This window comes from Tachypleus tridentatus, chromosome 9 (genome assembly GCF_004210375.1).
Source record: "Tachypleus tridentatus isolate NWPU-2018 chromosome 9, ASM421037v1, whole genome shotgun sequence".
In the NCBI taxonomy this organism is placed as follows: Eukaryota; Metazoa; Arthropoda; class Merostomata; order Xiphosura; family Limulidae; genus Tachypleus; species Tachypleus tridentatus.
The window spans coordinates 112,994,740-113,008,949 of NC_134833.1; the positions used below are offsets into that span (position 1 = coordinate 112,994,740).

General features: G+C 34.1%; 1 protein-coding gene across 6 annotated transcripts in view; it reads left to right on the top strand.

Annotated features, from left to right (window-relative positions):
• Positions 1 to 14,210, top strand: part of LOC143226078 (Kv channel-interacting protein 4-like) — a 92,459-nt gene that overhangs the window by 36,055 nt on the left and 42,194 nt on the right. For 2 of the 6 annotated variants that reach the window (XM_076456543.1, XM_076456542.1), the window contains exon 2: positions 9,075 to 9,407. In XM_076456543.1, coding sequence (XP_076312658.1) covers positions 9,233 to 9,407 — 175 coding nt within the window. In that variant the 5' untranslated portion in view covers positions 9,075 to 9,232. Of the gene's footprint in view, positions 1 to 1,357; positions 2,077 to 7,484; positions 7,650 to 8,854; positions 8,956 to 9,074; positions 9,408 to 14,210 lie in introns of those variants that run through there. The other 4 variants (XM_076456538.1, XM_076456541.1, XM_076456540.1 and 1 more) reach the window with 4 other exon arrangements.

The following is a 14,210-nucleotide window of genomic DNA, read 5'->3' on the forward strand; positions in this document are numbered from 1 at the left end:
ACCAAAACATTTATTGTAGTCAAATTCAAAGAATTTAAAAAATGTTTGCAATACTAGTACAAACTTATATTGTTTAGAGCTCTTGTATTCACCGATGGCACAGATTTATAGTACACATATTTAGCAATGGTACAAACTTATATTGTTTATAGCACTCTTATTAGCAAGGATTCAAATGTGCAATGTTACAATACAAGTATTAGCTAATAGTACGAGCGTCTATTGTTTACAATTTATTTATCCAGCAATGGTACAAATTTATATTGTTCACAACACTGGCATTTAACAATGATACAATCTCTTATTATTTACAACACTCCTAATAAATATGGTACAAAGCTATATTGTTTATAACATCCATATTTAGCGATGATGCAAATATAGAAGTTTACAATACACGTATTTAGCGATGTTCAAGCTTATGTTGTTTACAGCACTTATATTTAGCAATGGTTCAAACCTATACTGCTTACATCATTTGTAATTAGAAATTAAAAAAAACAACAAACTTGTGTAGTTTACAGCATCCACAAAAGATACGGCACAAACATATATTTGCCAGAATGGAAAGATGTATTGTATGCAAATAAAACAATAATACTGACAAACACTCTAATACACTTTAATAGAACCTCAGAAACAGTTTAATCATTTTTTTCAAATATGCTTGTTCTTAAATGCAGTATTTTAATTCGTGATGACGAAAGACCCACTTGAAGTAAAAATGTATTCAAGACGTCTAGTATGGGTATTAAAACTTTTATTACAATAAAGTACATAACAACGTTTTGACATTAGGTCATCTTCAGGTTAACCTAATACTCCTACCAACCGTCTTCAGAATAGTCTTTTAATGTCTATTTTTCCTACATCTTTAATTAAAATGTGAATAAGTTTATTGTTCTAATTGACCAGTATTTCACTGAAAATGATATCAAGTTTAATTTGGGTTTGCCTTCCTATAATTGTATAGCGTGCATAGATTGATTGTAACGGTACATTTCTATACCCTTATCAGCATAGATTATTAGCGTCTGACCAAGCGTACCCCTGGTAGTTAATTTTTGCAATAAAATAAATCTGTTTATTATGTAGTACACGACGGTTAAATTTGATATTCGTTTCATGTTTTTCTTGATCATAGGCTCTCAGCCGTATCGTCTATGGTTCCTTCTGGCGGTAAAATATTTGTTGTTGTTGAAACTATACATTCGCGCTCTTTCCGATTTCTTACTCTCACGTGTCTCAGTCGGCACTAGCTTTTGTTTATTGAGTGTGTTTACAGAGTCGAAATACCATTACGTCACCTTTTCTTACTCTCAACGTGCAACTGATTTTTGTTTTGGTTTGGTTTCAGTTTCGTGGGAAACAATATCCAATAAGATACTGATTGCACTCGCAACCAATAGCATGAAAGTAAGAAGAACCTATTGGCTTCCAGTGATGCTTCTTTTGGCTGGAATCTGAAACCGTGCTGAAACCGGCCGTTATTGACATAATCAGTGTACATATAAAGAGATTGCATCATCTTCCTGCGCCGAGCTAAGATGCTCGTTATAAACGGACGTTGCCAGTAACTCTTAACCAATCTACTCGCCATCAGACAAATTCGGTATCAAGTCTAGGAATAAGCACAGTTAAAAAGTCACTTATTGTGCGGATGTGTTTTTCATCAGCTTTGCTGAGCTGACTAAGTGATTAAAGTCAGTTTGGTCGAGAAAGTACACAGACGGATAGTTTTAATCAAATAACCTTCATGTCACTTAGGTAAGAAGAAGAAACAACAACAAGGAACGCCACGTCCATTGAGCATCACATTTCTCTGTATATGAACGTGCGATGTTTCCCTTCATTAGAACCCCGCGTCAGTGTTCAAACTGAATTATGTGCTCTGAAAGGTTTGCGCTAGAATGAAGTGATATTCTATTTGAGTGACAGGAGTACGAGGAACCGCGGTTTACAACTTGTCGATATAACACTCCTTAGATGTAGACAGCCAACTCTCTAAGAGGAAATAAAAACCATTACAAAACCCTTCGTCAGCACTTTTCTAAGAAAAACTCATCTGGTTCCGGAGTAAGTATCAACTCTCGTCTCCTATCATAAAATAAACTCAAATCCATCCCCTTCCATATGTTTGATATAGGATAAAATGTATACCATAAAGAAATAGTAATAAGTACTATTTTTTTCACAATGAGCACACATGTATTATATATATTCTTTTTTGTGTGTGGTAAGCAGTTCGAGAGAATTGTCAGGAATGTTTGTTCCTTTATTAATTTATTGGCCTCTTAAAGTCTCCAGTTATAAGGATGGCAGCAGATTTTATTTATTTCTTACTCTCTTAGTCTCGAAAGACACACTTTAAAATTGTTTTTTATTTATTAACCTCAAACGTTTCCACTAATAAGTATATCAATATTGTTTTTATTCAATCAATATATTCAAACGTCTCCAGTAAAAAGTAGGACAACATTGCTTTTTTATTTATTAGTCTCTAACGTCTCCAATAAAAAGTATATCAACATTGTTTTCTATTCAATAGCTTCAAATGTCTTCAGTAAGAAATATGTCAACATTACTTTTTATTTATTAGTCTCTAACATCTCCAATAGAAAGTATGTCAAAGTTGTTTTTATTCACTAGTCTATAATGTCTCCAATTAGAATCATTTCAACATTGTTTGTTCTTTATTAGTCTCTAACGTCTCCAATAAGAAGTATGCCAACGTTGTTCTTATTCACTAGTCTCTAATGTCTCCAATTAGAATAATTTCAACATTGTTTGTTATTTATTAGTCTCTAACGTATCCAATTAGAAGTATGTCAACATTGTTTTTATTTACTAGTCTCTAATGTCTCCAATTATAATCATGTCAACACTGTTTTTATTCACTGGTCTCTAATGTCTCCAAAAATAAGTATGTCAATATTTTTTTATTCACTGGTCTCTAATGTCTCAAAAAATAAGTATGTCAATATTTTTATTCACTGGTCTCTAACGTCTTCAGCGTGACGTATGTCAACATTGTTTGTTATTTATTAGTCTCTGACGTCTTCAGTGTGAAGTGTATCAAGATTGCTTGTTATTTGTCTATAACTCTTCAGTGAGACGTATATCAACATTATTTGTTATTTATTAGTCTCTAACGTCTTCTGTGAGAAGTATGTCAATACTGTTTTTATTCACTGGTCTCTAATGTCTCCAAAAGAAGTATGTCAATATTTTTTTTATTCACTAGTCTCTAACGTCTACAATAAGAGGTATGCCAACATTGTTTGTTATTTATTACTCACTAACGACTCCAATGTGAAGTACATCAACATTGTTTGTTATTTATTAGTCTCTAACATCTTCAGTAAGAAGTATGTCAATATTGTTTTTATTCACTAGTCTCTAATGTCTTCAAATAGAAGTATGTCAGCATTGTTTATTATTTACTAGTCTGTAATGTCTCCAGTGAGAAATATGTTGACATTTTATTCTTTATTCACTAATCTCTAAAGTTTTCTTTGAAAAGTGTATCGGTATGGCTTCTAAATTATTCACTTTTCTATTGGAGGATCGACTTCTGACAATGCAGACATAACAAATGTTTCTTAATCCCTGAGGTGAGATGTAGAAACTAAAAATGCAAAATTTATCTACGCAATCACAACTTTCTCTAAATGTAGAAAGGTAATCAAAGAAACTACTAAGATCCTCTCGCCTATTTACACAATAGAACTAGGTTTTTCCACTATGCTTTCACATTAAGTTTTTCGTGGGAAAGATTGCTGTAATATAGATCATGCTATACTAAACTAGAGAATATGGCATTATTGTTATTAGTATATAATACCATGTTTTTCTCAGTCTAGGCTAGAGTTATTTTAGAGATTGGTATCTATTCAGATTTTAACACACATAAAGATATCTTCCCAGTGAAGGCACCACATGATGCTCTTTTTTTTTCAAGTTTGACACTGGATGTGTTGAAATAAAAAATGTTTCACTCCATTTAATTCGCGTCAAGTCTATTCCTTTGTGTCAAAGTCAGTAGAGGTTTAGAAATTCGAATGTTTTCCCCACAATACATTTTCTCGTTGTGTTAAGCTTCCGTGATCCTATGGTTCATATCCAATCAGTGAACCAGAGAATAACATCCAGTAAAAAGAATGTAACTACTGTTTTTAGTCACTTAGTTTCTTAAAACCTACTATGTAAACTATTTTATTTTATTTATTTATCTATTTCTGAATTTACAGTGATAAGTACTGTTTTGTTGATGATATTTTTAAGCTGAGTTTCTGGAATGGTCGTAATTTTCCGTCTTGTTTCAATTAACTTGCACAAGGGTGTAGGTCAGTTGTATACAATTAAAGTAACCTTTATTTAAACCAAAACACTCCTTTACGGGACTTGAAAATAAATCATGTTGGATCTACTCTATCAAGACTGACTACATTTCACTTAGTCGAATTTTAACGTTAGAGCAACTAACACTGATCTTGTCACTATTCATTTCCATTCAAACGTAGGAGGAAACTGTGACCTCGAGACCTCACCTGACAACAATGGAGGGCACTGCTGTCGATCTTTATATACAAGATACAAATTTAGAGCTGTACCTTCATGATCAATGTGTATATCCCTAGTGGAATGACAGCTAGGACGAAATTAATTCAATGACTTTCTTTACTGGGTCTTATGCTAAAACTGTACGTAAAATAAAATGTAGAAAATGCATGGTATGCCTCATACCCCTCACTCACCCTTCTGTCGGTGTGGTCCACACATATACTATCGTCATCACCGTTTCAACTTTCGTTTGTTTCTAATTGGTACCAGTTATCATAAATAACGCTTTTAAACTAATAAAGTACAAAATACTATTACATAATGTTTCTGCGACAAATATAATCAGAACGAATTAAGTTTCAACAATAAAAACTAGCGTAATTATGACCTAAATTTAAGGCACCCTTTTGAAACACACAAATTATTAAATTATTATCTGCTGAACAAAAACATGAATGGATATAAATAATTTGGCAAGAAATTCTGCTTTAGTAAAACATTAAACCGGTGATGTTATAGTATCTGTGTATACCGCACAGTGTAGTATAAATATTTGTAGACAGCATGCTATAGTAGCAACTCTCTCTCTCTCCTTTGGCCCGGCATGGCCAGGTGGTTAAGGCACTCGACTCGTAACCGAGGGTCGCGGGTTTGAATCCGCGCCCCACAAAACATGCTCGCCCTTTCAGCCGTGGTGACGTTATAATGTTACGGCCAATCCCACTATTCGTTAGTAAAAAGGTAGCCCAATAGTTGATGGTGGGGTGGTAATGACTAGCTGCCTTCCTTCTAGCTTTACACTGCTAAATTAGGGAAGGCTAGCGTAGATAGCTCTCGTGTAGCTTGGTGCAAAATTCAAAACAAACAAACAAACAAACTTCTCTCTCTTATAGGCTTTTCCTCAAAGTGTAATTAATTAATTGATTTTAACTTTAAAATCAATCAAATTTACTAATTCAAAGGCAAACGAGTACTGTAACCTTTTCGCACTCTTGGAAAAACATCTAACACACACAGCTCAACCGTTTAACAAAGAGCTTGGTTTGGTTTGAATTTCGCGCAAAGCTACACGAGAGCTATCTGCGCTAGCTGTCCCTAATTTAGTAGTGTAAAACTAAAGGAAAGGCAGCTAGTCATCATAACCCACCGCCAGCTCTTGGGCTACTATTTTACCAATGAATAGTGTTTAGTAGAGAACATTCGCTCTGAACTTCGGCTGTTTTCGTAGTTGCTTTGATATTCCTCACCTCATCTCCTCTGACTGGATGTTGGTCAGTCGATGTTGATGTCACGCCATTGTACCCAGTAATAGTGGTAACATCAGGTTTAGTAATCTAGAACTTAGTAAACCCCAAGATGATCGCTTTGTGAAAGCTTTATTTGTTTGTTTTTGTGTAATCTTCTTACTGGAGTTCTAAGCACATCTAGAAGTACTGACGCTTGGTCGCATCACATGGGATATTTCTGGAGCATTTCACGGGAGTAAACAACAGTGATAATGTCTGCTGCTGGACTACCTTGAGGCTTAGCTTCTCCAAGTATATCTCTTTGGTGTAGGCCAGAACCTAGAAGGGCTGCTCATTATTAACCTAAGAGATATAATGAGCCCTCCAATATCCAATGCATCAGCAAGTAATACATCTTCAACCATGTACTCAGCTATGATAAATGTCAAGCTGTCAAGTTTCAGGAACAACATCATTGTAAAAGAAGTCCTGGTTTTACTGATTTCATTGAAGTGATCCATTACAGAGAATAAAAGTAGTTATGGAAAGCTGACAAAATATAACGGAGACCCAGTAATCATTTAAAACTTTAACCTGTTCTAAAATCCTTTTCAAGATTGGAAAATAATGATAAATCATATCTTGATCAAGTGACATTTGTATAGGTCTTGCTTGTACTAGGCTCTAGATCTTCATAGAAGATATATCCCTAACGCCTATTTACTTCATGGTCCCCAACCTTCAATGCGTCTGGTTATCACATGGATAGAGTTTTGTTCCAACAGAAAATGACAGGGTGAAAATTGCAAAACTTATTTTTTTACCATTAAAATCCACAAATATCATATTGTTTCTCCTGATGAACCTTTTTTCACTTACAAGTTTTTTTTAGCTTCCACAAAGTTTTAACAATGACACTGTTATTTTCACATCTATTAGTAGTCTCCAAGCATGTATTTTATGCATTATAACTGCACCTTACATTAAAACATTTTTTTAAAATATTCCAAAAGCTACATGTTTATAATATTCTATCATAACTAAATAAAACACTCAGTATGTCAAGTTTACATTTGTTATGATACATAAGTTACCCATTAATTAAATATGATCCAATCTGTACTACTCTGTCATTATGAAAATTTAATACTTGATATATATTCTGATGTTAAATTCAAAACATTTCCAGTATTAATGAAAATAACAGATGCACTGCAACACCAGAGGTTTTCTTGCCTCTAACTCCAATGTTTCCTCACCTAGCTAACCATGAACAGCCACTTGAATACTTTCAATTAATTTCTTATCATCAGTTAAATACACAAATGTGAGATGTATCATTGTTTTCCCTGACTCAGTGGTCTCAACTTCTGATTTCTGGTTGAACCAGTGAACTAGAGGTTTGTCTGTAACATAGAGGCACTACTTAATGATGTGCTCAGTACTATTTTGTGCATCGTTTGTCCACTGTAGCTTGTATATCAGTGGATTAACCTAATAAAGTATAAGACATATTTCTTCAGCCAAATTCGAGCTTTTCTTGTGGCATCATTATGTGCCAATAACAGATTCACTTTCCATGCTGGTATATCCAATCCTTTATCATCTTGTTATAGTATTTCTTCTTAATTTAGCAACCTTTCCTTATTGTTTATGTACTAACTCTTGTGTATCAACTAATGCAGATCTTAACTATTCCACATATTCTTGAGGACACTGTGAGACATCTGCATCATGTACTCGGGAAGCAAGATTTCCTGTCCAAACACGAGTGCGTACGGTGAATAATCACAGTCATATTTCCATCAAGACAATACCAGATGTTATCTCCAAGAGAATGACAAAGAACAAACGTACCAAGTATGATACCAACTTGACACAAAGCAAGAAATAACTATCACAAACGAAAAATTTAGAACAATTCTACAATAAAGTAAAAAGTTAGAAAACGTTGGTTTTGCCTACATAATATATTTGTTTATTCACTATAATATTTTAAATTATTCAATGAGAAGTATGTTTGTATTATGCTTACCTGTTTACGTGTCTATTAGCCGTCCCCCGCCGGTACAGCGGTAGGTATGTCTTTGGATTTACAACGCCAAAATCAAGAGTTCGATTCCCCTCGATGGACTCAGAAGGTAGCCCAATGTGGCTTTGCTATAAGGAAACACACTCGCACACACTTGTATATTAGCCTTTACTTAAAAAATCTTAAAACACTTAAAGTGTGGATTTTGGATATGAAGGCAAGTAACATTAAAATCTGGCATGTTGTTCTGACACAGTTTGTGAGTTATTGGTAGTTAAATGGCTTATTAATAACAATCTTATAAAAATTACTTCCCTTTTGAAAGGTTTTAGAAATAATAGACCTAATTACTTAAGGACGTTGTAGGTTTGGTTATCAGCATTAAGCTAATACAATGGGTTATCAGCTCTCTATCCACCACTTGTAATCGAAACCAGAATTTCAACATTGTATGTCTGGAAACTTTCAACTGGCCCACCATGGAACGAAATTACTTATGAAAATATTTGTTCACGACTTTCATGGCTTGCGATCTTTATTTACACATTAGTTGATATAAGGCCTAGCCATGAAAAGTGAAAATAAGGTACTCCTAAGTGAATTTTGTGCAATTCTTAGGGTTTTTCACTAGATAACTATTTTATATAATTTGTTACGTTATTTATATCTTTCTTTAGATTACTTTCTTGTTAGTGATAATAACAACTTAAAGGTAACTATCATTTTTCTGTTAAATAAATAATTATTCACGCTAGTTACCTGTTTTTAAAAAAGTTATAAAATTAAATATTCCACAAGTCGCTAACTTATATTTTTAAAAGCAGTTCACAAGATATTCATTGTTTTGATTATGTGCATCATTTCAAAATATAGTTTTATTAATTAGTTATATCTTTATCAAAGCGTGTTATACCTCCAGTTGTCAACAAGTGAAATTTCTCTATGCGTGGTCAGCTCTTGAACGCGCTAATCATTCTAGTTATCTAACTGTCGCTGTGAATATATATTTATTCCCCCTTAATTAATATTTTAGGTGGTGATTCGTTTCGGACTGTGTAGGAACCTGTGCCTGCCTTCACTAGTAGTTTCTCGAACTGCTTTCACAAACTTTTACTCAGTAGTTAACAGCCACAGGTAAAGGAAATTCGTTACAATTAACAAATAAAAGTACCCTTTTTTTTTTTTTTTTTCTTTTAGATATACTGGAAGTTCTTAAACAGTTATAATATTAACATTGTTCATCTTTTCCTCAGAACACCGGAAACTGTATCCGTACATTTTTAGACATTGACTATCAAAACATTTCATTTTTCTACACCGGACACTGATTGAAGAGGCTACTTCTATTCGGAACTACCACAAGCGGACATCAGTTGCTTGTCCAAACATCTCGACGTAAGGCACCCCCTAGATGTCCTTGGACAGTAGAAGCGGGACGGAAGTCAGTTTTGACCCGTCTACCCCTGGAAACAAGTTCGGTCACAGCCAGCCATACATCTGGAGTTCCATGGGGGCTAGCTTCTCATTTTTGTCCATTTACCAACGATTAATTCGGATGATTCGCAGAGCATGGTCAGGCCGAATACGTAAGTGTATATCAATTCAATAAATACTAATTTCTCTATGACGTAACAATACGTAATTAATATCATTCTCGCATTTCTCCTGAGAAGTGAAACCGGTTTAAATAAATATATATTGTTTGTTTGTAAGCCCAAAGTTACATAACGCGCTATCGGAGCTCTGCTCACAACGGGTATCGAAACCAATTTTTAACGTTGTAAGCCATTAGACTTACCGCTGAGTTCCCAGTTAGGTTAAAGGTTAGTTTACGGACTTACAACACCAATATTCGGAGTTCAATTTCCAATAGTAGACACAGTATATAGTTCAATGTGTCGTTGAGTTGGTCCCCCGCTAGTACAGCGGTAAGTCTACGGATTTACAACGCTAAAATCAGGTAGCCCGATATGGCTTTGCTATAAAAAAAAACAGAAACACACGCTTTGAGTTGAAACAAACAAACAAACTTACCTCGAGATAACTTCATATTATATATGTAACATCTAAAGCTTTACAGCTCATTTATAATGTATTCACATGGCTACACATTTGAAATTAACACTCGAAAGCTAAGACCATATTTTGCTACACGACATATTGAAACTATCATAATTCTGTAGAGATTAAAAATGGTGAATAAGTCTTTATCAGCCGTCAGTTTAAAGAGAAGTGGCCAATTGAAAATTTATCAAATGTTGGCAATTCCTTTCCTCAACCCCACCTTTGCATGAGCTCTCATGAAGTATTATCGGGTAGCGAAATCACTGGCCGCTATTAAAAATTTAAAATAAAAAACTGTGAGTTAAATGAAATGCTAAATGATGTATTTACATATAGTATCAATTATCAAAATGACATTTTAAATAAACCACGTGCTAAAAACCGCAAAGGAAACACAAAGAACTTCACCAATGAAAAAGTCGTAAATCACTAAACAATCACTGATTGTTTTTTTGCCAAAGGTAAAATTTAAAATAATCGCGTTCTGTCCGATATAAACGTTTTTCGAAGCGTTTGTTTGTAGTTAAGCACAAATCTACACAATGGGCTATCCCTGATCTGCTCACTACGAGTAGGAAGATCTGGTTTCTAACAGTTCAAGTCCGAAGACATACCGCTGCGCCACTGTCCTCTTTGCAAAATTAATTTTGCTTTAGATATATAGGCCTGGCATCGCCATGTGGTTAGGGCACTCAAATCGCAATCTGAGGGCCACAGGTTCGAATTCCCCTGCCACCAAACATGCTTGCTTCTTCAGCCATGGGAGTGTTATAATGTGACTGTCATCCCAACTATTCGTTGATAGAAGAGTTGCCCAGAATTTAGCGGTGGGTAATGATGACTAGCTGTTGTCTCTCTAGGTTTTCACTGATAAATTAGAGACGACAAGCTCATACAGACCTCGTATAGTTTCGCGTAAAATTAAAAACAAGCCAAACCTTATCACGTCATTTACCTAAAATATGTATGTTCCTTCCCTATACGTTCAGGAGTGCACACTAGTAATTACTTGTATACTTAATTACGATTTCCGTACAGTAAGCAAAAATCTGCTTAATTAATTAAAATATTATCGTAGAAGATAACACACATAATGCATACAGTTATTTAAGATTCAAATCTATATCGTGTCAACAATATATAAATCATTTTAGTAATACGTGTGATATAAAATCACAATAGACTGAAAAGAACTTAGTTCAGTAAATAAAGTTGTGCGTTAAAGTATTATCAGTTATATTATGAGGTTATATTATTCACGTATTAGTAGCAAAATTGATACTCTGTCAAATAAGGTGTTCTACACCGTAAGTTCATTCAACTGTAAGATTTAAGCACCAATACCCCACGTAATTATTGGTTGTTGTTTTTTTATTTCGCGCAAATCTAAACGAGGGCTATCTGCGTTAGTCGGCCCTAATTTAGCAGTGTAAGGTAGAGAAAAGGCATCTAGTTATCACCACATACCGCGAACACTTAGGCTACTATTTTACAAACAAATTTGGGATTAACCGTCACATTATAACATCCCCACAGCTGAAAGGGCGAGCATGTTTGATGTGACTGGGATTCGAACCCGCGACCCTAAAATTACGAGTCGAGCATCCTAACTACGTGTGCATGCCGGGTCTTTTAATCATTAATAAATACTTCTGAGTAAAAGTGAAGAATATGATAACGTGTTAACAACACTATACCTTCTATATCCAGTGTCGACGAGACCTTTCGATAACATCAGGATATTTCAAATCGGCTGTAATACGAGAGACATAGTAGTGGATAAGATGCTATTTGCGAACTTGACGAAGTTCTTTTCTTGTGTGAGAACACCTCACATTAGGTTAAGGATTATTTGCACCATATTTTTATTCATTTTGATACCATATATATTATAAAGTTAAAAGAGTAACTGCCAAGTCCCACACTTAGTCAGATGTAGCCCAGGAGTTAGCAGTTCGTGCTGTTGACTAGCTAGTTTCACTATAGTCTATAATTTGAAAATAAGGAATAGCTAAAATAAATGGTCCTTTAGTACCTTTGTACAAATGTCTCAAAACAAGCAAACTGACGTTTTGATTTATGCCTTCATCAGAAACAATTTGTTGCATATATAGGAGTAGTTAGACTTGTATTTTACTCACCAATGGATGTCGTCTTAATAGGAATTGCCAGGCAACAAGGAAAGGGGGAAATGGCTAAAGACGATGACGTCACCAAATCTTGTGAAAGCCTCAAATAAATTTCGTAGCTTCAGACAATGTTCCATAGAACACCTGGCTATTTCACTTTACTTTCAAAAGTCAATAACCATTATAACATATTCTATGTGGACCCTAATGTCAAACTAGCTAAACTTTGACTGTTTGGAAATACAAATATCCTCACGTATCAGACCCATACAGACAGTGAAGGATGATGAGCTTATTGTCTCATCACGTCATTAATGGGTAGAAAGAAGAGGTGGAAAACCTTTATTAAAATATAAGTCATTTAGAATACATTGTCACTATGTATTTACACTATATTTAATATTGAAAATAAATGGCTCAAACTTTGCATAATCATATAGTTTCTACGTAGAAGTAATGTTCACCAAACTTTAACTGGAGTTTATGTATGTTACTGAAATTCAAAAGTCAGCAAACATAGTTCTTTCACATTTCATACTGGTACAAAACATTAAATGTGTATTCACGATTTCTGAAGGAACATTTTACGTTAATTATTGCATACTTTCACTGAAGTTCAGTGAAATGTTCAAACAATGTCATTCAGCTTAGAATAATTTATGATATTCAAATAAATGTGAAATGTACGAGATTCCATTATACAGTAATGTTTAGAAATATGAAATATACGAGAATTCGTTATACAATACAAAGAATTATGTGCTACAGTGATAACTGATTCCAAGTAGTGTTGATAAACTCTTGGACAAGTGTAGTCTACAATATATTGTCTAATTGTTACTATAGTATTAAGAAGCTTCCATGTACATGTTATACTTGTTCACTGATGCTTCAGACTTGGAAAATGTAAATTTTCAAAACTGACAAGGATATTTTCAAACATTATTACGTTATCATGTATTATCTTTTTCACCTAAAAACTGATACCAATCTCAACTTTATGTATGCTATCCTACTTAAACTTCTTAGTTTAACAGAGCAGTAAATCAAGTAATCACTCTTTAACTATTTCAAATAGATAGTTCCTCACGTGGATTTTAAAATTGTTATGGTATCACGAATTATCTTTCATTTACACTTTATTGATAGACCATCAGTTATATAAAAATCATAGGTTACAAATCAGCGGTCTGTAACTTTTTTTATACGAACACTCAATTCTCATCATGAACTAATATACTGACTTTAGTATATATAAGTAACATCTGAAACTTAAGTATAACACATACTGAAACGAAACTTCAAAATAAACTGATATTATTTACGTGAACATCTTCGTTTATACATTACTAAACTATAAGTATTTAACTTAATCTTCACATAAATTAAACATCTTAGTTTATAAGATACTAAATTATATCTATCTAGCTTAATCTTCTCATACATTAAACATCTTAATTTATAAGTTACTAAACTATCAGGTCATCCCTTAAGTAATGTCCGATTTTAGGTTCAGAAAATAAGAAAGGATTTTAAACGCTTTTAATATTATTTAAACAATAATGTATGTTCCGTTATTATTAATTACTCCCTGTCAACGATTCATAAGCTTCTGAATGCCACTTCTACAAAATTCTGGGGGTTTAGTAGACAAGAATGTAGAGAGGGTAATTTTGACATATTCATGTGTTCCAAGCTCTTTTCCATCAAGATAGTTCTGCAAACTTCAGAAGAGATGATAATCAGATGGGAAAGGTCTGGAGAATAAGGAGGATGTGGAAGTTTTTCCCAGTCTAACTCTTCAATCTTTGCAGATGTGATTCTTGCTGTATGGGGCCGTGCATTACCCTGGTGTAACACAACACCTTCGTGATTGATCAAGGCAGGCCTCTTTTCTTTCAACGCAACATTCAAACGCTCTAACTGTTGACAATAGAAGTCTGATGTAATCTTTACATTGAGTGGCAGCGACTCAAAGTGGATCACACGAACAATATTCCACCAAACGCTTAACAAAACTTTCCTAGGGTGTAGGTCCGTTCTGGGCTGTGTTTTAGTCAGTTTACCTGCACTGAGCCATTGTCTGTGGCGCTTAACGTTTTTATAAAATATCCATTTTTCATCTCCAGTTATTGTTCAAAAAAGGTGAGTTATGTTCACGAGAGTGCAGAGAAGTGCAAATGTCACTCTTGCTCT